Here is a 19,985-nt window from a genome sequence, read left to right on the forward strand (position 1 = left end):
AGCTTCCACTATTCCCTGTGTGAGGTCATTCCTTTTAACATAAATGTCCATTCTATTAATCAAAAACTTAATATAGAATAATATTATTTATAAATATAAATTTCATTGATTAAAAAAAGCTTTTAATAGATCGAGTCTGTATAAAATAAATTATAATTATTTTGAAACATTAATCATAGAGTATTAATGAGTTAAAGAAATGATTTTTTTTATCGACGGTGTGTTACGGAGTAACAGCTGATCTGTCCATACGAGCTTGGACCATGTGAAAAAGCAAGTAGATTCACATACAAAACTATATGGCAATTGACTTATATGGTCTCCCCACCCTAAGCAAGCATAGACATCGAATCTGATCGAAAGCACGTGATCAAGAATTCCCACCGAGCCTAGGAATCCCACTATGGTGGGAAATATTCCCACCTTGATGGGACGATGGAGGGCAGTGGGATGCATAGTACGAAGGTCTATATAACTGGAAAGAGTTTCCTTATTGTAGAGCTTCGTGCTCAAGATCAATCATTTAGTATACTCTACTATTAGTTACGAATTGTATTATTGTCATTACTTAAGTCCTTGTTTGACGCCTAGTTATAAACCATTTCGAGAGCCTAGAGCACTTCCACGTGATCTAGACGGCAAACCTCGTAACATAGATTTCCTTTAGATTTATTTTGAGATTTAATCAAAAAATAACTTAAAATAATAAGAACGTTAATCAATAGGAATTTATTTTAAATTTTAACAAATTTTAATTCTATAAAAGTCTCTCTTGCACTTCAGTCTAGAGACAAAAACCCCCATTACAAACTCTAATTCTCATCTCCCTCTCCTCCCTCCTCCCACCACCCCACCCCGAAATGAGAGACATGATGCAATCACACATATTTCGAAAGCCGAGTCTTACAAATACGGGACTCGGATACGGGAAAGCAGTCTTCCTTGTAGATCTAGAAAGATACAGTTTGGATGAGTTATATATATATAAATAGGTATATAGAAGCAAAAGTAGGCCTTTATTCTATTAACAACTTCAAGCTCTACATTGAGGGAAATAAGAAAAATGGATTTGAGGTAGTTAATCCATATATTTTGGAGGTTGGATACGCGACGCCAATGGTTTGAGAGTAGATTTTGCCCAGTCACATAGTGAATGGCTTTGGGTTTGGTTTGGAATTGGGTTTCCATATTAGGATAATATGCCAGTGGAATATTCATATAGTTTGGAGAATCCATATGGTTTGGGACCATCCAAAGATATGAAGTGTTGTATATATGATCTACAGCTACCCACTCGGGACTGTAGGACAAACTCATCCAAAAGCTGAAACAGAAGCCAAGTACTAACACAAGAACCAATCCCTTTATATTAATTCCCAAACAGCTATTTCGCTCTAACATGTACATTTCGCCTGTAATATTTTATCATATTCCAGTATCAGAATCCACAGACTCGTAGGATCCTCTATTAAACTTGAAAGTATCACATAGTCCAAAAGTGAAATGATTAAAAATCAAAAGATTCATAAAGATAATAGACCTATGTAGAAAACAGGAAGTTGGGGATATATCTTTAATAAAATGATGAGAATAGAGAATGAAGATAATGGGAAAGACATGAAAGGTGTAATGGTTAGAAAGAAGGTTGTAAGTTAGAAGAATCCGGTTAAGTCAGAGGAGTCGGTTAAGTCAAAAGAATTCGGTTAGGTCGGAATAATTAGGTTCAGTCGGAAGGAGCGGGATTATACAAGTTGTCCTCGTTAGTTCGGAGGGTAAGAATGAACGGTGAGTATGAGGATGATGAGATGGTGGTGCGGGGTAAGTCAAACATTTGAGTTTCCGATCATTATTATGTTATAAATTACACTTTTGAACATCTTTAATCTTTTTACACTTGGATACAATTTACTTGAATCTCAATGTTACGAGGTTTGCCGTCTAGATCATGTGAAAGTGCTCTAGGCTCTCGAAGTGGTTTATAACTAGACGTCAAACAGGGATTTAAGTAATGACAATAATAATATACAATTCATAACTAATAATAGAGTATACTAAATGATTGATCTTGAGCACGAAGCTTTATACAAAGGAAATCCATCTTGATTATATAGACCTTCGTACCTCCTTAAAAACCGATGGCTATAAGCCCGACAATTCGATCACCGCAAAGCCGATCTCGATTTGTCGGTTTCTTGATCATGTGATCAAGAACGTGACCTGTGTTACTGTCCGACGTAACATACTAGCGAGTTCTAGCCTCTTTTATTATATATAAATAGTCTTTATATCTCATAATATAAAAGACAAGAATAAATACCACCATAATATAATATTACTAAGCGAATAATATCATGTTACGATAGTAACAACTGACTAATTAGGAGAGCTTGGGCCTTGTGCAAAAGCGATCAGATTTCATCGAATTAATATGTGATCTGGGCCACCTTAAGATCGTATGTGCACGCACTGTCAGAAAGCACGTGACTTGGAGCTTTTGGAGCTTGAGGATCCAAAAGGATCCAAGGGAGCATGAATATCTATATAACCAAGATGGATTCCCTTTGTATAGAGCTTCGTGCCCAAGATCAATCATTTAGTATACTCTACTATTAGTTACGAATTGCATTATTGTCTACACTGTCCACTTCTTTCTACTAGTGTGGAGTAGTAATCCTGTCTTGGTATCAAGGCAGAACCAATCATGCGGAGGAGTTCCTCGATCAACAAAGCCCCAGCTCACCCCAATTATCCATCATATTCAAAGCTTCTCTTTCCATCAATCCCCCAATATAAGCTTCTCCAAAAAAACTTCAAATACATCCTTCTCTCCTCCTTCACAATATATGGAGTACGACCCCCCTTCAAAATCACAACTTTATGTCCAATCCGTACATCGCACGCAAATAACCCCATATAACCTTTATCGGTAGTAAAGAATCTCCTTTTATACGCAGCTCCAATTTGCGCTTCTAGGTTATTACTTACTCGAGAGTTGTATATCTGATAGTTTCTTACCATTCATTGGGCACTTATTCCACGAATCGTCAGCGCTTCTGTGCTGTTACCAAGTATGATTTTCTTCACGCCTCGTATGCTCCACTTGCAGTAACACAATGAATTCCATCCGACTCGGCAAATCGGACTCCAGCTACTAATGTAGAAGCGTATACATCCATTACATCTTCACCGGTAGGATAAGATTTGAATTTCGCAGCCATATGCTCCCACTGTCCCACGAGAAGCTTCATACAGGAATCGGAAGCTCCTTGCCACTTTCCCAGTCCCTCACGCATCAGCGATCTATGACTAGGTATGAATTCTATAAATGAATTTCCCACATACATAAACTCTATCGAAAATTCTTCAACTCGCGTGACAAACTAGATCATCACTTGAGAATCGACAGACAGGAGCAGCGATTCCTCCAGCTTGCAATGCAAGCCTTGCATTTGCGTGAATCGAGGATGTAGAGCAAATAAGTTGCTCGTGGATGGATCTTCCAATCGGGACCCATGATGGTAGGAGGCGTTTGATTCGTGTGCTGTTGAGTCTAACATGACTTAGTATTTCGAGGCTGTGATGCTGTTGGATAATGGACATGGTTAGATTGGTATAGACTTCATTAACACACTTTTCATAATCTGACTGGATACGGAACGAGTCGTTTTTCAGAGGAAAATACCAAGAAGGCCATATATCTTATCTTGATCAAGTGTTGAATAATTCTTTCCCCTAAGGGCTATTATGTCAATAGCAACTTGAGTGTTTGACTCTGAAAATCTAGTGAGAATTTCATTATGTTAAACACTCGGCTGAGGTCGCTTTTAGTGATTGATGTTATAGAATGATCCATGATAAATCTAGCCACCAGGCCAAAGTCTCCCCGTTTACACATATCATCTCCGCATAATATCAAAGCAGTTTTGGCGACACTTATTTCCTGGATGATCCAGACGCGAGTAAACCAATCTCTCCAGAATAAAGAGTCTAGGGCCTCCCAACAGGAATCGGAATGTATTGATTAACAAACATCAATGAGATTTTGTGTTGTAAAAACGTCTTTAGATTGACTATCAGGTGACTCCATAGAAACCTTTTGGATCTGGGTAATAAGATCAAAAGCATCTGAGCTATCCTTAGTGTTGGGTTTCTTAAGACCAGAAAGAGTATCAGATTGAATTTTATTTTCTAGCTAAGCAGTTAAGCTGCGAGCATATATTCAAAAAATGAAGGAATAGGTTGGGTATTCGGCCTTCGGAATTAAAGTGCTTTGAAATCAAAATATTGAAAGCAAACAAACAGTATACCAAAAAGGAAAGAATGAATTAAAAGTTGAGTTTTGTTTGCTCCTTATATGCATATGCTGCCAAGATCCCAGGAGGTCAACACTTAGACAGTTCACCCAACCATATAATAACCTCACTTGCTAGACTATAAAGATCTTTCATTAATAAAACTTGATTTTCTTCTCTTCATTATCTGTCTAACAAATGCAAATCGCATCGATCCATAAGAATTGAGGTTGTAACTTATAGCGAAAACGTTGGAGGGTCAAGCAAGCGCTCTCTTGTATCTTTAATGATGCACCGTCACATTCAATTTGATGTAGTACTGGCGGGCCCCATGTATAGGATGATGCTTTGTATGGTATAGATGAGCGTATATCCGGAATACTTTGTGCTCAACCCCAGCACAATGAATGGGTTTTGGTATAATTAGCACACGAATTCGATCAAAAACCAACATTTCCGCAGCGTATTTGAGCAACATGCCTAGCTAGAATCTTGTAGAAGTCATCTACTCCATCTATTCCATCTCGGAAACGATAATAAATTCAACTCGTAATCAAAAAAGTTTCAACTCCATACCCACTCAGGCAGTTCTTGTGAAAGACCTTCTCACTTATCCTATTTCATTACTTGGGATGAATCCTTAACAGCAAGCTAATATTTCAGCTATCAAATCTCGATTTAAACAGGAAAAGGTAAGGAAGATGGGGAGAAGAAAAAAAGAAGAGAAATAATTAACCTATTCTTGATATATACACGAGTTTCATTGTATTCGATTGGATACCGTAGGTTATGCATGAACTTTCACGAAATCCATCCAGGGTATGCCCCACTTGGCAGCAACATCCTGATTCCTCATGAATCCAATTAGACGAGTCTAATAAAGTGACGCCGTGAATACTTCTCTAGACAGAGGAACAATTCAAACCGTGCTAGAGTAAAATGCATAATACATATACTTCCTCAGGTAGGGAGGTCGAAGTAGGAGCGATCATGGGGTGGCTAATCCTCATTTAGTAATCAAGTAGTATATATACCTAGTAAAGCTATGTTTTATAAGTGCGAATACTGTTGAGAGGATAACACCCGTTGAAGGAACTCCATGACATGCTTTGAAAGACTTGATGATAATGTTGCTTGATTTTGTGCGAGGATCAAGGGTCGCTGTTCAAAAGTACTCCTATTGGTATATATGTAATTCATGAGCCGATTCTGCCAACCAGCCATTTTCATCTAACGGCCGTGCCATATTATACTCTAAATACTTATCATGATTCCCAAATCCTACCATGAACGCCCTGCCAATGCTTGCCTGCTTTAAACCTCCAAACATCAAAGAGACATTTTAATACAGTATAGCAACCCTTACCACTCCCGTTCTTGTTGACCATCTCCCGATTTTATTTTTATTCAACCCATACCAACATATTTGAACCAATTCGCCCTGCAATCCTCCTTATGTAGCCAAGCTTCTCCATCTGTGAAACGTCCCGCCTGGCAACCTTTGCATTTTGGAGAGTTAGGGCAGTTGAAGTAGGGGATGTGCTGATAACCGATATCACGGAACCTTTGGAAGAGATTAGCTACAGATATAAATTTTGCAAAAAAGTCTCAAAACTTACCAATGAATCTTGCTTGAATCTTCAAAAAGTGCTAGTGCTATACTATGAACCGGCGCATCTCCCCATCGCTCGTAGAAGAAGCCTCCAGCACGGTCTAAGTGATTGAAATAATCCTCATATGCTTGACTACGCCAGAAATCCATGTTACCAATTTCGAAGTTACTCCAGAAATGGCATGTGGAGTAGCCGTTCGCTTTCTGATTATGTTCGGGTCTTCGCGCACTGTCGGTGATCCAATTCATCGCATTATTGTCGTGGATGTACTCCGGATGTGCAGCTAAGAATTTCGTCGTTTCGGGCCACAAGGTTGGAATCGATTGAGGTGCATCGTAAAGATTGATAGTAAACCCGTAGGTTTTATTCTGATCCTGCATATATCTGAAAACATCATAGTCGACATCGCAGAAGAAATGGACCTTTGGTTCGACACGCCAGTAAAATTGCATATTTGCCATGGCTGGATGTTTGTAAAATAAGCCACTATTCCATCGACACATTTGGTGGTACGATGCCATGCTGGCATATTGGATGTCGTTCTCCTTTAATATCTTTGCTGATTCATCAAAAAGCTCTTTATCGATCCATGAGGGAATCTCCCAATGTTCTTTCGGGATCAATTCTGCCAGGATTGTTAGAGTTGCCAGGTTGTCATCACAGGTGAAGCTTCGTACCATATTTGCATTCTGCCTTCGTTTCTGCAGAAGTTCGACGTTTAAATTCCTCTGTGAATGGCACATCATTGAAGAACGTCCACGGATAATTGAACTTATGATTCCATGTTCTCTCCAGATCTTGCATAGCTTGAACCATGCCATCGACCTCTTCGTTACGGACCAAAGATAAAAGAGTGGCATTAATTCGACTCGTTCCCTCAGCTCCAAGTCCATAGCCTTGATCAGCTCTCCATAACACACCTTCTGGTTCTCCAGTAGCTATACAATTCGTTAGCAAATGAGTGGCATATGAGAAAGTTTGGCGCATACGATCTAGATTAGGGTCTCTTTCTATATTGTCAAGTGTATCTCCAGGCCCTAATTGTGGTTTTTCTCGACCAAAAACTTGATATAAGAAAAATATCCATAATCCTATGGCCAATAGGCCCAAGACTCGAATCGGGCGTGCTACAGCCATAATTGATTTTTTGGCTTAAAAATGTGTTTAAATTCCCAAAGTCATTGAAGCTTGGAACAACCTCGCGACAACTCCGCGTAAGATTTATCGAAAATTAAAACCACCTAACTCCACACACACCTTTAAAAAAGGGGATGGGATGGGATTTGCCTCGTCACCATTCTAAAGCTAGAGCGATAACAGCCTTGTATCTAAGGTTACGTTGTTATCGCGTCTTATCGATACCGTGTAAAACTACAGCTCGAATATTAATGTAACCGTTACTGTTAATGTTGATTCCAATGTTTAGATGAATATCACCTGGATACATGTTTGATCAAAAAGTACACAATATCATAAGAGAACCTTACTAATGGATAGATACAATGGCACATCTTGTAAAGCTAGGAGCTTTAACAGATGAACTTGTTACATTAATCACTTCCTTCTCCTCGCAGGTAAATATGTCATTTGATTCCATTATCCTGTTCAGTGCTTCGGAATACCAGAGTCAATGAGCTGACAAAATTAGTCCGATTCTGCCAGGTTCAATACTTGTCGAGAAACTGCTATTCGAGCTCTCAGGCATAGTAACTACAATCGAACGAACCAATTTGATATTGAAGATCGACTCGAGGGTCTTGACGAAAAGTTTCGAGTCTACAATGAAGATCCACTCGCAGATGCGCTCAAGGAGCGTCTGCAAAAATTGCCTGAATTAAAATTAAAATGGACATCCGAAATTCTCCACCTACTTCTTGAATTGTCGAATAAGCCGGTCTCCAAATCCAGGATTGAAAATCTAGAATTGATAAAAATAATAGATTCCGAAACAGAACCTCCATTGAAATGGCGAGATCTTGTGGCCGAGGACCCTTTACTACGAGAAAAAAGTATTTGGCGAAATGTCGATTTCGGGGCGGATAGTTCTGATGATGACAATGGTTATGAGGATACTCGATCAGAATTGTCAGAGTTGACTGGATCAACAGGAGAATCGAGCTTGGATGATGATAACATTAGGAGGCCCCAAGTTTTCATTGTGAATACACTTGATGAGGACACTTTGAATCAATTGAGGAAGGCACAATTTTGGCAGAAACCACCAAGCGTGAATGGCGTCCAGCTAAAGACTGTTAAAAAACCTATCACCGAACTTCAGGCCGTCCGAGAAGTTCTCTTTATGTTTACTGGATCATCGAGCTCTCTTTTCGAAATGGACTCACATGATGTTCGGAACCTTAAACCTTCAAAGGGTTATACTTTCAAGCATTTGACTACGGAAGGTTATGATGTACTGATGCAAAAGTTCGCGACTCAAGGCTCAGCATTGAATATTCTTCGAGCCTGGGTAAAACAACCCCAAAATGTGCCGTTACTACAGGTTTTGCAATCATCTATTTCTCAGCGCCTTATGAATTTCGACACTAGGTTGTCGAACATTGAGAGCAGATTTGTCGCTCCTCCGCAAGATGTTGTTGTGAGTCTTTTGAGTCTACAGAATGAAATAGCAGATTTTACAAAGCCTCTTAACAGACTTGCCGACATTGTCAAACGGATTGAGCTCGATCCATATGCCCATGCTTTTCGTTACCTTGAGTTCCTATATGACGAAACTTGTACGTCTCAGATGGCTGGAGACGATGACATGTATGAATTTATGGGTAAGATATTTTTTCAGTGCTTTCAAATCTACCTACGGCCGATTAGATCATGGATGGAGGAAGGCGAGCTTAGTAGTGGTGACAACGTATTCTTCGTCTCCGAAGTTATTGGAAACACAGATCCATCTTCAATTTGGCAGTCTCGCTTTAAGCTACGCAAGACTCAGAGTGGTATTTTACATGCTCCGGGTTTTCTTCAAACTGCTGCCGAAAGAATATTCAATACTGGCAAAAGTGTTGTTGTATTGAAACAATTGAATCAATTCGAATCAGTACGATCAAAGAGAATGATAGAACCAAAACTCGACTTTGATTCAGTACGCAATACCAAGAGATTCTTCTTGGCACCTTTCTCGGAATTATTCGATGTAGCATTCGAAAACTGGATCAAAAGCAAACATCATCACACTTCTAACAAGTTACGACAAACCCTATTCGATTCTTGTGGTTTACATAATGCCCTGGATGCATTAGCTTATGTTTACTTCATTGCCGATGGCATCTCTTCGTCAAGCTTTATGTCATCGGTTTTCGATAAGCTAGACACATTAGATGCTTCATGGAATGATCGATTTCCATTAACAGAACTCGCACAAAGTACAATTGGTTCCCATCCTTCCATAATTTCAGAACGACTTCGATTGCGTATCCGACCTCTTTCACAAAGGAGTCGAGATATCAATAGATGCCGAAGATCAGTTAAGGTCTTGTCCATAATCGAACCTATATATCACCTCTCATGGCCAATTCAAATAATAATCACTCCACAAACAATCCCCTCATATCAAGGAATCTTCACCTTCCTCTTCCAAATTCGTCGTAGTTCTCATATTCTCTCCCGAGAACGTCTCATTTCCGATCGCCACAATCTAACCAGCACCACTGATGAACGTTCTCTATACTACGCCCTCAGAACTCGTCTACTCTGGTTCTATTACACTCTATACTATTATCTCACCTCCCTAGTCCTCGAACAACGCTCTCAGAAAATGCACCAGGATCTCCAAGAAGTCGAAGACATCGACGCTATGATTCGCGTTCACACATTATTCATTAAACGCATCACGGATGAATGTCTCCTAGGTACTAAACTCGAACTCATCCACAAAACTATCATCAAACTTCTCGACCTAGGTATCAGATTAGAAGATGCCCAAGCGGCAAATACAGCGAAGAGGAAAGAAGCTTTGGAAAAACAACAGGAAATTCTAGATCTTTCCCTAGCATCTCTAGATCTGCCTCCTACTCCGCGAACACCGAAAAATTCAAGGATGAGCATGAGTATGAGTATGAGTATGAACATGAACATGAACATGAACATGAACAAGAAAATGAGAATGAGTCTCACAAAACAAAGACACGAGGATTCAGAAGATGAAGATGAAAATGAAAATGAATTAGAAGTAGATTTGAGTATTCTATCACCGGGAATGGAGGATCATCAAAATCATCCTCATAATGAAGAATCATACATACAGAAATTAGAGAATATGAAAGGAGAATTCGATAGATTAGTTCGATTCGTAGGGAGTGGATTGAGGGGCGTAGCGAGAGCGAGTGGAGGGGAGGAGGCGAAGGGGTGGGATGTGCTTGGGGAGATGATCGAGGTGGGGGTTGATGCTTAGGGGGTTTTGTTTTTGTTTTGTTTTGGTGGAAGATTTAAGATTTGAGATGGAAGATGTGAGATCTGAGATTTAAGATGTGAGATGTGAGATGTGAGATGTATGGAAGGGGTTGGTTGTTGTATTAGTATTATATAGATGAGTTATAATTAAGAGTTATTTTATAATTGTGATTTTTTATAATTATCCGATTGAGTTTTATTGATAAATATTCTTCTACTTACTCGTACTGTATGCAGGTACCTGTCCTGTTCATTGGATGAGATATATATCACAAAGGGAGTTCAATGATTAATTAATCAATTTAAAACTGAGTTTAAAACAATCAAGTTGAGATAAATAAACAACATATCTTATAGATGAAAGATGATAAATAATAAATCAATTGAAAGATTTTTAATCCAAAAGCTCTTCTACTAACGCTATCAATACTAATAACATCACAAAATATCCTAAACCCAAAAAACACAAAACGTTTTAGTAGACAACATATATAATCAAGCAACCCAGCCACCCATCCATCAATATACAACCAAACCAACGCAATCCATTAAGCCCATTCAATGAAGTTCCATCCTAAAACGCCTTGAAAAGATCATACACGCATAACTCATTAGTCATACACAATCCCCCATCCAATTACTCATTTTCATCCTTTGCACTTCCGCTTTCCCAAACGACAAAATCTGCTTCGGGTTTTTCAATCGGTTCAGCTATTTTCTTTTGCATAAGGAAATCAATATCAATTTCCTTACCCTTTCCTTTGCTAGACGTGATTGTAATAGGTTCAGAGATTTGTTCTTCCTGTTCCGAAGGACTCTCGATCACCTCCTCAGCTTCGCCCTCGACCAACACCTGTGGTTCAGGATCTGGAAGAATAACGAAAACACTCTTCTCATCACAACCTTCACCATAGAAATCCTCTTTCCTCATCTCTCCCAACGGAGATCTATCAACATCGATAACACCTTCTGCCACTTCCCTTCGTTTCCGTTGCATCTTAACTTTCAATTTCATCTCCCTAATCTCCATTTCATCTCTACGAGACATAGACGACGAAGTGGAAGAACTTGAAGCGAAAGTATTCATCGAAGTACGAGTTTGAGAAATATCATCTAGAGGTGGAACGTTTTCCTTGCCTCTTTCATCTCTCATTCTAGTAAGAGATTCTTCATCTGATGATATGTCGAGAGTGCATGTACTGTGTTCCATAAGATTGGTTGCCAGTTCTTCTTCGGTATCTTCATGGATTTGAAAGAACCAGGATGATTTACTTTCGGGTGCATGAAGAGAGGCGGGAATTTCCCTATGAGAGGCATAAGATTTCGATGACGAGGTAGAAGCAGATTTAGAGGAGAGGGCTTGACGTTGAAGTTGACGTGCACCATATGAAGGAATAGTTCCAGAGAGAGCAGCATCGATTGAGAAGCTAAGACCGCTTGGTTTGGGAGTAGAGAATTTTGGTGGATCAACGCGAGTTATTGGGGTGGAAGTACGACGACGATTATTGAGGATCCCGACGCGTTTTCTAGTTGGGGAACGACCTGCGGGAGCCGTAAGAGGTGTAGATTTTGGTACCGAGGTAACTTTGGGTGTTTGAGAACGAGGCTGGAGGATATTTCGCTGCTTGATGGACTTGGTAGGTTTCAGAGGAGAGGAAAGCGCGGCGTCAGTGGGAGACGGTGGTGCATTGATTAGGCAGAAGTTTGTAGGTTTTGATAAGCTATCTTTAGTTGCATCAACAGCTTTGGATCGTTTGGGAGATCCGAAAGTAAGAGGATCAACATTTTCGGAATCATCATCAGATTCGTAAGTTGTGGCTTTCCGCTTGGAGGGGGAAGTAGGTTTTGGTGAGAGAGCTGAAAAGGATGAGTTTAACATTCATAGGTATATTATCAAAGGTAAACGGTAAACAGTGAATAGTAACAGTTGAGAAAAACTGTTACTATCTAGTGAAATAGAAGTTTAGCATACCATTTTGACGATTCTTAACGCTAGTAATATTCTGTAGACGTGAACCATTCAATGGAGCGAATGGTTGTCTTGCAATTCCCATTGGCATATGCGAAGTCATGACTGTGATTTGTTTTTCGAACGTTTGTATTTTCAATTCTTCCTTTTCGAACAATGTATATCACTTATTGTAATGAGATTGAGTAAATGAAGAAATGATATCTCAAGATTTGAACGACGTAGATAATTATCATGAAGCAATATTTCGTATGAGGCGTTTCCAAAAATGTGGTGGCAGGAAGGAAGAAATTGATCAAGTCGCGTTCTTTCGTGAAGGTGGAGGAGTGAGAAAGTGGAGATTGGAATACAGTGTGTGCAGTACGTCCGTTGGTGTTGGTATCGGTATCGGTATCGGAAAGTCGGAAACCTGATTTGATATTTTATGAAGGTTTTTATTTTGTTCAAGCGCCTAAGAATTGATCAATCGTTTTATGAAGATTTTCGTGAGGTAATGTATGGTAAGGTAGGTAGGTAGTAGGTAGGTGAGGTAAACAAAATATAATTTTCCCACACAATAAATCAAGCAAGAGAAAATGTAAGTGTTAATCAATCAATTCGGATGAAAGTCGCGAAGAAAGATCAAAATAAACAAACAATCGACAAGTAAGTTCCTCTCGCGAAAGCAGATCAAATCAAATCAGAACAGATCAGATCAGATCACTGGGTAAGTAGGTAGTATGTAGAAAAACAAAACCGAAGAAAAGGAAGCACGAAAAGAGAAGAGAAGAGAGAAGAAGAGGGTGGGGGAATGCAGGATATATTACAGAGTTAACCTCAGCTCCAAAAATGGAAGCCTATCATATCAACCCCACTAAATCAATCATAATTCACAATTCACAATTCATAAATTCTATAGAGTATTCTTGCTGGCTCATACTTCAATTCCCCTTACATCTATCTACCATCATTTTCATCCTCTTTCTACAATAATAATCCATACATATATTTCATCCCCCATCTCTCATTTGTTCACCCATCCCATCCCCATTCCACACACGCGTCTCAGCGCGTATACAACGCGACTCCCACCAATCCCAATCCCATCACAATCTAACTCGCGTCTGAATCAAAGTAAGACTTACATTACATCTACATTACTAGGTGTACATTACATTACAATCAATCAATCGAAACATCTCATCCCATCCCATCTCATCTAAACTTCTCAAGTACAGTATGCTCCATACTAATAACTAACAATGATGAACAACAAGCGAGACATTCATCCAAACCCCGAATCATGCAATCCCCAATTCCCATCTCCCATTGGTATACATAGCCACTAGCTATAAAAACCAATGCAGGGGGAGATATCCCTTCTTATCCTATATGTACCTAGTATGTACTCCGTCCTTATAGTAAAACATTTAAATATCCCCTATCCCTATTCCACGTTCCATCACGCTCAGAACACGACTTACCTACTGTATAGCTATAAGAAAGACGAAACTCGCGTCCAAGAGGCGAGGCGAGGCGACACGTTCGTGTACTTGTCGTTCCTTTCATACTTTTCATACCTTACACATCTTGAATACACTTCCTCCTCCCTTGGAACGCGATCAATGAATAACAATTATCGAAATATCATCGAATAACCAACCGACCAATAACCTTCCTGAATTTCTTTTCTATCCACAACTCACTCACAATTCCATACACCTCATATCACATCATATCACCTCAATATCTAACCCTCACATCTTCAAATTACCTACCTACCTACCTACCAGAAAAAGTCCCCCTTTCGTTACTCTACCCACCTACCTACCCATCTACATATTCATATCCACGTTTACGTTTACGTTTTGTTTCCTAAAATCAACATTTGGATAAAGAAATAAAGGTCGTGATGAATGCGACCTTTGCGTTACTCCTCTATGCATGCACAACTATTGGTATTTATTCACTCTTATCACTCATCACCAAGGCTATGCTGCTCAATGTTGTACATGATCTTTCTGCCGTGCATAATGTGTCATGCTGGATCTTGAAATTTGAATGAGAGGTTGTATATTCATTTTGCTAAGCTATATTTATGTTTGCTTGATGCCGCTTATGTGCATGGTCCACAGCAAGGAAAGGATAGTTGGGGATAGACTCCAATCCAATGGATAACTTGACTAGCTAAGAATGAAAAGTATAAAATTAGAAACGAAACGAGTGACGTGATAAGAATTCATAGGTCGTGTAATCTCCCAGCCACTTAATCAATCTCTCCAACTCGTGGAGCTCCCCCTTCCCAACCAACACGCTCGTAATAACGGAAAACCAGGTCGTATCCATCAAAGTCGTGTACGATCCTATCAACTCTACGATATCCAGGAATGTTCTCCATTCTTGCACTTCTCAAGCGGGCGGCACCTGCAATCTTCATGGCCGATACATCATCACCAAGCAATGTTAATTCTCTTCCCTCGGCCGAGTTACTCTTCGATTCAAAGAGGGTGACACTAAAACGCCCAGGCTTGAAGATATCAACAACGTTCTCGATGACATCAGCCGTCTCACGTCCACTTTGGCAACCAGGGACATTGGTCTCGAATGATGCATATGAGCATTGAGGCTCGGGCGTAACATGAACCGTGAAATAATGAGTGGCAGTGCCTGCTTGATCAGGAGCTGGAATAACTCCATTGGCCGAAAATCCACAAGGAGTGAAGAGGTAGGCATCAACGCGTGCATCAGGGTACTTGGTGGTAGGATAGACGTCCGATAGACCGCAAGCTTCAGAGACTACCGTACCAAGTGCGTGACCCTCAGTTCCCAGCTCTTCAGGGAAGGATACATCATCATCCGGTGTGACAAGACCTCCATTGTGATCAGAAGATGTGTTGCTAAAAACGTCGAAAGTTTCATCGGTGTCGGTACTTCCGGCTGTTGTGCCACTGAGACTCAAATCAGTTCGACTCAATTCACCAAGACTCTCTTCTGCATCCTTTCGCGCCTCCGAAGCCCTAGTCGCATATTTACTCTCCGCGGCCGCAACCGCGTGATCAAGATAGAATTGTCTAGCGTTGTTTGGCTCTAGATCAGTCATGAGAATCTCCAGGGTCTCATCTGGACCTTGGGCAGGATCACCATCCATAGCAGACAAAGCCTCATTAGGCATGTTCAAAACCTTCGTCTCGGTGACTGACCTCTCTGCATCCGGAGTTTGGGGCGGTGTAAGATCTGTGTTAGGATTGGTCAAGTAAAGATACCAATGATCTCCATTCATCTTGCCAACCATATATGCACTCCCACCTAAGAACATGTCATCGAGGTATTTGACTTCATCCTTCCAGCTACGATGTGGACCTTGCTGTTTCTCAGGGAATAGGAAGTTCTTTCGACTGTAAAAGACTCGGTATGGTTTTGCAGCTGTTTTCACGTCTTCAACAGATTTGCAATTTTGGGCTGGGAAGCCTGCATGAACGGCCGCAATTCGCAACATTCGACGAAGTCCGAGCAACAAGGTAGTAGTACCACAAGTCTTGAGAATAAGCTTGTGGGGAAAGACAAACATGCTGGACTCAGAAAGAAGATATGCATCCACGTGTTCAGACTCGACGACTGACAAGACTTTACAGTTAACAAGATCTAGCATTCCTGTCCATGTTTCGGCCGAGACGAACTTGAGCCCATCTTCTTTAGCACCGATAGGTAGATCCTTCGGAGATGGAGCAAACCAAACTTCTAGAAGTTTTTCTGGGCCTATTACTATTAGCATTTTCTCTCTGGAATGGAATTCTAATATACCAACCTTCGAATGCATTGCTAGAATCGAGATCAATAGTAGCATCTCGATTGATAGTAAGTTGAGGTGTACCTTCAGAAGGCGAAAATGTATATTGGGATGGAATCTCGAGGTTGACCATCTCTAGAATTTAGAGTGTGATAATGCACGTAATATTGAATTTATGCCCTGTGTCCCAGGTATTTGTGTCTTTTTGCGATTGGCAAAGTACTGTGAAGCACTATCTGCCACCCAGACGAACCTTGCGGTGTTCGACTGAGAAGAGAAGGCCCACAGGACCGTGTGATACTGTATGTGCTGGCGAAGCCAGCAAGATGTTTGGGATATAGACGTCACGTAGGGGACGTTAAGGGGGTCGGGTGCAAAGGGGGATGAAAAAGTCCTTTTCCGAAGGAATGTTGGATTCTTTGGGCTCGCTCTGATAGATGCCGATACCGTGAGAAGATATCGGGTCTAGCAGACGAGTAGTATCTGCAGGTTTAGGTATTCGAGTTTGGTGAAGTGTTTGGGGGCGTGGCTGGTGTTATCTGGGCCTGGAGAAGGAAGAGAAGCTGTTAGCAAAAAGGAAGAAGGTTGTTGGCCAAGAGAAAAGAGGTTTCTGAATAAATCTCCGCTTTCGAAAAGTGAATACTCTTCACAAGTCACTAGACTTTATTAATCAAATCACCAAGCTGTTCATCTCCACGCATATGGGAGGAAGTATACTTGGGACGATAGCCTTGGGTCTTCTGATAGAGCTCGTAGGAGACATCATAATGCAGAAGGACACACTGGCAGATAAAGGGAATAGTTGAAAATCCTTACTTTGCTGGCTTAGAAAGGAAGCGTAGTAGATCTTTAGTGCTCATAGGGGATTGTGGAAGTATTGATAGAGTAGTTGTATCGCGGTCAAGTGCAACACTGACCGTGACTTTGTTGCAAAGATTGCAATTTCAATAAGAATGTGTATTCATTGAAAATTTCACAGGATAGCAGGTAGCAATGCGAAAGTATTTTAGGTGTTGGAATAGGTCTCCAGAAGGTGAATTGTGGATTTGTTGCGTTGGATGCTTGGGAAAACTTTTTTTCTCTCGATTTTTGTGTGAGAGGTTAGGTATGTCTGTCTAATAAGACAACATGCGTCATTGGTCAGTTTGTTTCTGCGCATTTGGAGAGTTGACCGCCTTACCAGGACCGGAGTAGTTCTAGAACTTTGATAGAAGCTCTAGGATATGAATATGTAATAGGAGTAAATAGTAGCAGGTACTAGGTAGGTAAAGCAATGCGAACAAGACAATTTGAAGTGATAGCGAACACAAAATATGAAAAAGAATTGAGGGTGGGTGATTTATTTATTAAGTAGTAGGTAACCTTATATTATTGTAAGGTGTTAGGTGTTAGGTGCGGGTACCGACAAATATTATTGGAATTCCAAATTTTCCAGATCGCTCGATCATTTATTTATTACACGATGGGCATCAATGACTTCTTGGCGGAAAGGGCACACTGGGTACGAATAATATGGATTGATGGGGATTGATGGATGGAGACAGAACAGAATGTATCGTTTCCCTGCCCCGCACTTACCAAATAGAGGTCTGATTCAATAATAAATGACGACCCCACTAAAGGCATACATAACCTTCGAGTGCAACATGCAACTGAAAGAAAATGGCTGACTGTTGTTGATACAAATTCATTGACAAACCATCTTCATTTCATCAGCATTTAACCTTAAGTACATATGGTGAGGTAGATAAAGAAATAGAAGTCTTTCGCATATAATTGGCTAATCGCAGCGAGGAAATACATCCGTGACTTTTCCATACTAAATGCACTCGAATTCACATTTAGAACTACTTGCTTTCAGCCAAATGAGAATTAGGCAGTATTTACTTCGTTCAGAGATCTAAAAGAGAACAAAGAATAAGAATGATTAAAACAATTCATTGGAGTATAAGAAACTATCCATTCGAGCATAAGCATAGCCATTGATGCCACCGGAAGAAGCCAAACTCCCTCATCATGTTTCTTCTCCTAATTCTCGCGAAAGGGAGGGTTTTGCATATAAAAACAGCCACGCACAAATCTACAGCACCATGTTGTGTATCTACCCAGTACCTATGTAAGGATACATATCACTATTCAATTTACTAGTGGAGTAGAAGTTTCATCTGACAATCATATCAAAGTATGTATTCCAGTTACACTGAATGAGATATCAAGATGTATGGAAACGTCCGGCTCCCCGCTGCAAGTCGAGATATGAAGAAGTCTTCGTATTTTCCTGAGTTGGGGATGATTATTTATCTATAGATCCTTTCTCGATATTTTTTCTTATTTTTGGCCTTCACTTCTAGGCTGTTTGATTTGATGTGATGTTTCTCTGTGAATGGGAACCTGCCTTTTTGAGGGGTTTCTTCTCAGGGAGAAATAGAAATACTGGGGAGAACAGAGTGGTTGTTTTCAATCGCTCCTCCACCAGACAGCCTTCTACTTAATGATACAATAAATTGAAGAAATCTGAGCTTTATTTTAGATGCAAAAACTCTACTAGAACATTCACTACATACCCAGGATTAAAAAAAAAAGGGGGTGGGGGGCTATCGTCTATCCCCCTAATTGCTATCTCAAATTCTCAATTGGATACCTTCTCTTCCCTATCCTCCATCCCATCTGCTGACGAGATGTTTTATTGCACACTACAAGAGATCGTCCATCCTACTGGTTATTCTACAATATAAGTAGTTGTTCATTCCTCATCCTATGCTTGTTAATCCGATATCTCTCCTATTCCTATTCCTATTCATTCGCCTATTTTTCTTTGGTGGGTGGCTCTTACTGTAGCAAGAACCTACCTAAACCTATCCATCCTATCTTCACCTTATTTGATTGAAATTCAAAGTCTTTTTGTCTTATAAGTAGCTTGAATTCTACTACATGTCAAGAATCTTGATTGGATCCTTCAAATGTTAAAGTTCAGGTTCACTCAGCCAATCGCCTCCGGCGAACCTTTATTTTGCAAGTTGCAAATGCTCTCATAAAAGGACTAATGGCTACAGCTTTCCATCTATAATCGAGAATATAGAGCATGAGCATTTTACGTTCATTCCAAGTAACTAACTTGTCAGATATATCAAGAAAATTACTACAAATATACAATCCAAATCTGCCTTAGTGAGTATAAGAAACATAAATAGCAAAGAGACAAATAGAACATTAGCTAGATGCCCCTGTCATCTTCATACATACACAATTTCATATCTAAGAACTGCAATAAAACTCTCCAAGCCTTCGCCAATCACCATCTAAAGATGAAGTTTGGACAAAAGCAGTCTCATAATCTATCGAATTCTACCTGGGTATAGGGTTAGACAGCTTCCTAACAGCTGGATAAAGCTCCTATTAAAAATCAACATGGTGATAACCTAATCATCGAACTTATGACTTTCAATATAAATCGGGATATCGCAATTGATTGATAATTCACTCTCCTCTCAACCCCCCCCAAAAGGTCCCCATGTTATCCACCCCCTTCAAACAAAACCATAAAAGTTCATACAATGCTATATAAATCCACTATATCTATTAATTCATCTCTTATTAATTAATCTCAGATTGGAAATGGATACCAAGTTACTGTTTTAAGGGAGATATATTCGGACATTAGGAGGGATAAAGGTACGAGGGTTAGTTTAGGTGGTTTGAGTGGTTGAGTGGTTGGTTTGTGAGAGGGCGGTGGGAGGGGAGGATGGCATGGTCTGCAGGGCAAGAGTTGAAGATATAGCACATACTATGCTGTAATAGTGCTAGTAGAAATACGGATTCATGAAACGCTTTCCCAACTTCTAGTTTTTGTGATTGATTATTCTCAAATTGATGATCCTCAAATATCCCATATTGTTGTCTGATCTATAATGAAGTATTCCCATCAAGTGTCAAAACCCCAA

The 19,985-nt window shown here is 40.0% G+C and overlaps 8 protein-coding genes across 8 annotated transcripts; 4 read left to right on the forward strand and 4 right to left on the reverse strand.

Moving 5' to 3' along the window:
* Nucleotides 1-860: 860 nt before the first annotated feature.
* On the forward strand, nt 861-1,125 carry SS1G_01738 (predicted protein; the record flags this gene model as incomplete). The annotated part of the gene is made up of 2 exons (XM_001597494.1): nt 861-944; nt 1,039-1,125. The coding sequence occupies 2 exons, from the start codon at nt 861-863 to the stop codon at nt 1,123-1,125; spliced, it is 171 nt and encodes a 56-aa protein (XP_001597544.1).
* Nucleotides 1,126-1,581: 456 nt separating this feature from the next.
* Nucleotides 1,582-2,055, forward strand: SS1G_01739 (predicted protein; the record flags this gene model as incomplete). The annotated part of the gene is made up of 3 exons (XM_001597495.1): nt 1,582-1,647; nt 1,728-1,818; nt 2,048-2,055. The coding sequence occupies 3 exons, from the start codon at nt 1,582-1,584 to the stop codon at nt 2,053-2,055; spliced, it is 165 nt and encodes a 54-aa protein (XP_001597545.1).
* A 1,025-nt stretch (nt 2,056-3,080) lies between these two features.
* Nucleotides 3,081-3,293, reverse strand: SS1G_01740 (predicted protein; the record flags this gene model as incomplete). Its single annotated transcript, XM_001597496.1, has 1 exon — nt 3,081-3,293. One exon carries the CDS (start codon nt 3,291-3,293, stop codon nt 3,081-3,083), a length of 213 nt encoding a protein of 70 aa, XP_001597546.1.
* A 2,406-nt stretch (nt 3,294-5,699) lies between these two features.
* SS1G_01741 (hypothetical protein) lies at nt 5,700-7,352 on the reverse strand (the record flags this gene model as incomplete). The annotated part of the gene is made up of 4 exons (XM_001597497.1): nt 5,700-5,856; nt 5,912-6,530; nt 6,583-6,843; nt 7,268-7,352. The coding sequence occupies 4 exons, from the start codon at nt 7,350-7,352 to the stop codon at nt 5,700-5,702; spliced, it is 1,122 nt and encodes a 373-aa protein (XP_001597547.1).
* A 1,299-nt stretch (nt 7,353-8,651) lies between these two features.
* On the forward strand, nt 8,652-10,310 carry SS1G_01742 (hypothetical protein; the record flags this gene model as incomplete). The annotated part of the gene is made up of 1 exon (XM_001597498.1): nt 8,652-10,310. One exon carries the CDS (start codon nt 8,652-8,654, stop codon nt 10,308-10,310), a length of 1,659 nt encoding a protein of 552 aa, XP_001597548.1.
* A 636-nt stretch (nt 10,311-10,946) lies between these two features.
* On the reverse strand, nt 10,947-12,188 carry SS1G_01743 (hypothetical protein; the record flags this gene model as incomplete). The annotated part of the gene is made up of 1 exon (XM_001597499.1): nt 10,947-12,188. The coding sequence occupies one exon, from the start codon at nt 12,186-12,188 to the stop codon at nt 10,947-10,949; it is 1,242 nt and encodes a 413-aa protein (XP_001597549.1).
* A 287-nt stretch (nt 12,189-12,475) lies between these two features.
* Nucleotides 12,476-12,691, forward strand: SS1G_01744 (predicted protein; the record flags this gene model as incomplete). Its single annotated transcript, XM_001597500.1, has 1 exon — nt 12,476-12,691. The coding sequence occupies one exon, from the start codon at nt 12,476-12,478 to the stop codon at nt 12,689-12,691; it is 216 nt and encodes a 71-aa protein (XP_001597550.1).
* Nucleotides 12,692-14,523: 1,832 nt separating this feature from the next.
* SS1G_01745 (hypothetical protein) lies at nt 14,524-16,177 on the reverse strand (the record flags this gene model as incomplete). Its single annotated transcript, XM_001597501.1, has 2 exons — nt 14,524-16,013; nt 16,063-16,177. The coding sequence occupies 2 exons, from the start codon at nt 16,175-16,177 to the stop codon at nt 14,524-14,526; spliced, it is 1,605 nt and encodes a 534-aa protein (XP_001597551.1).
* Nucleotides 16,178-19,985: the final 3,808 nt, after the last annotated feature.

The sequence above is a fragment of the Sclerotinia sclerotiorum genome, genomic scaffold (genome assembly GCF_000146945.2).
Source record: "Sclerotinia sclerotiorum 1980 UF-70 scaffold_2 genomic scaffold, whole genome shotgun sequence".
NCBI classification, from domain to species: domain Eukaryota; kingdom Fungi; phylum Ascomycota; class Leotiomycetes; order Helotiales; family Sclerotiniaceae; genus Sclerotinia; species Sclerotinia sclerotiorum.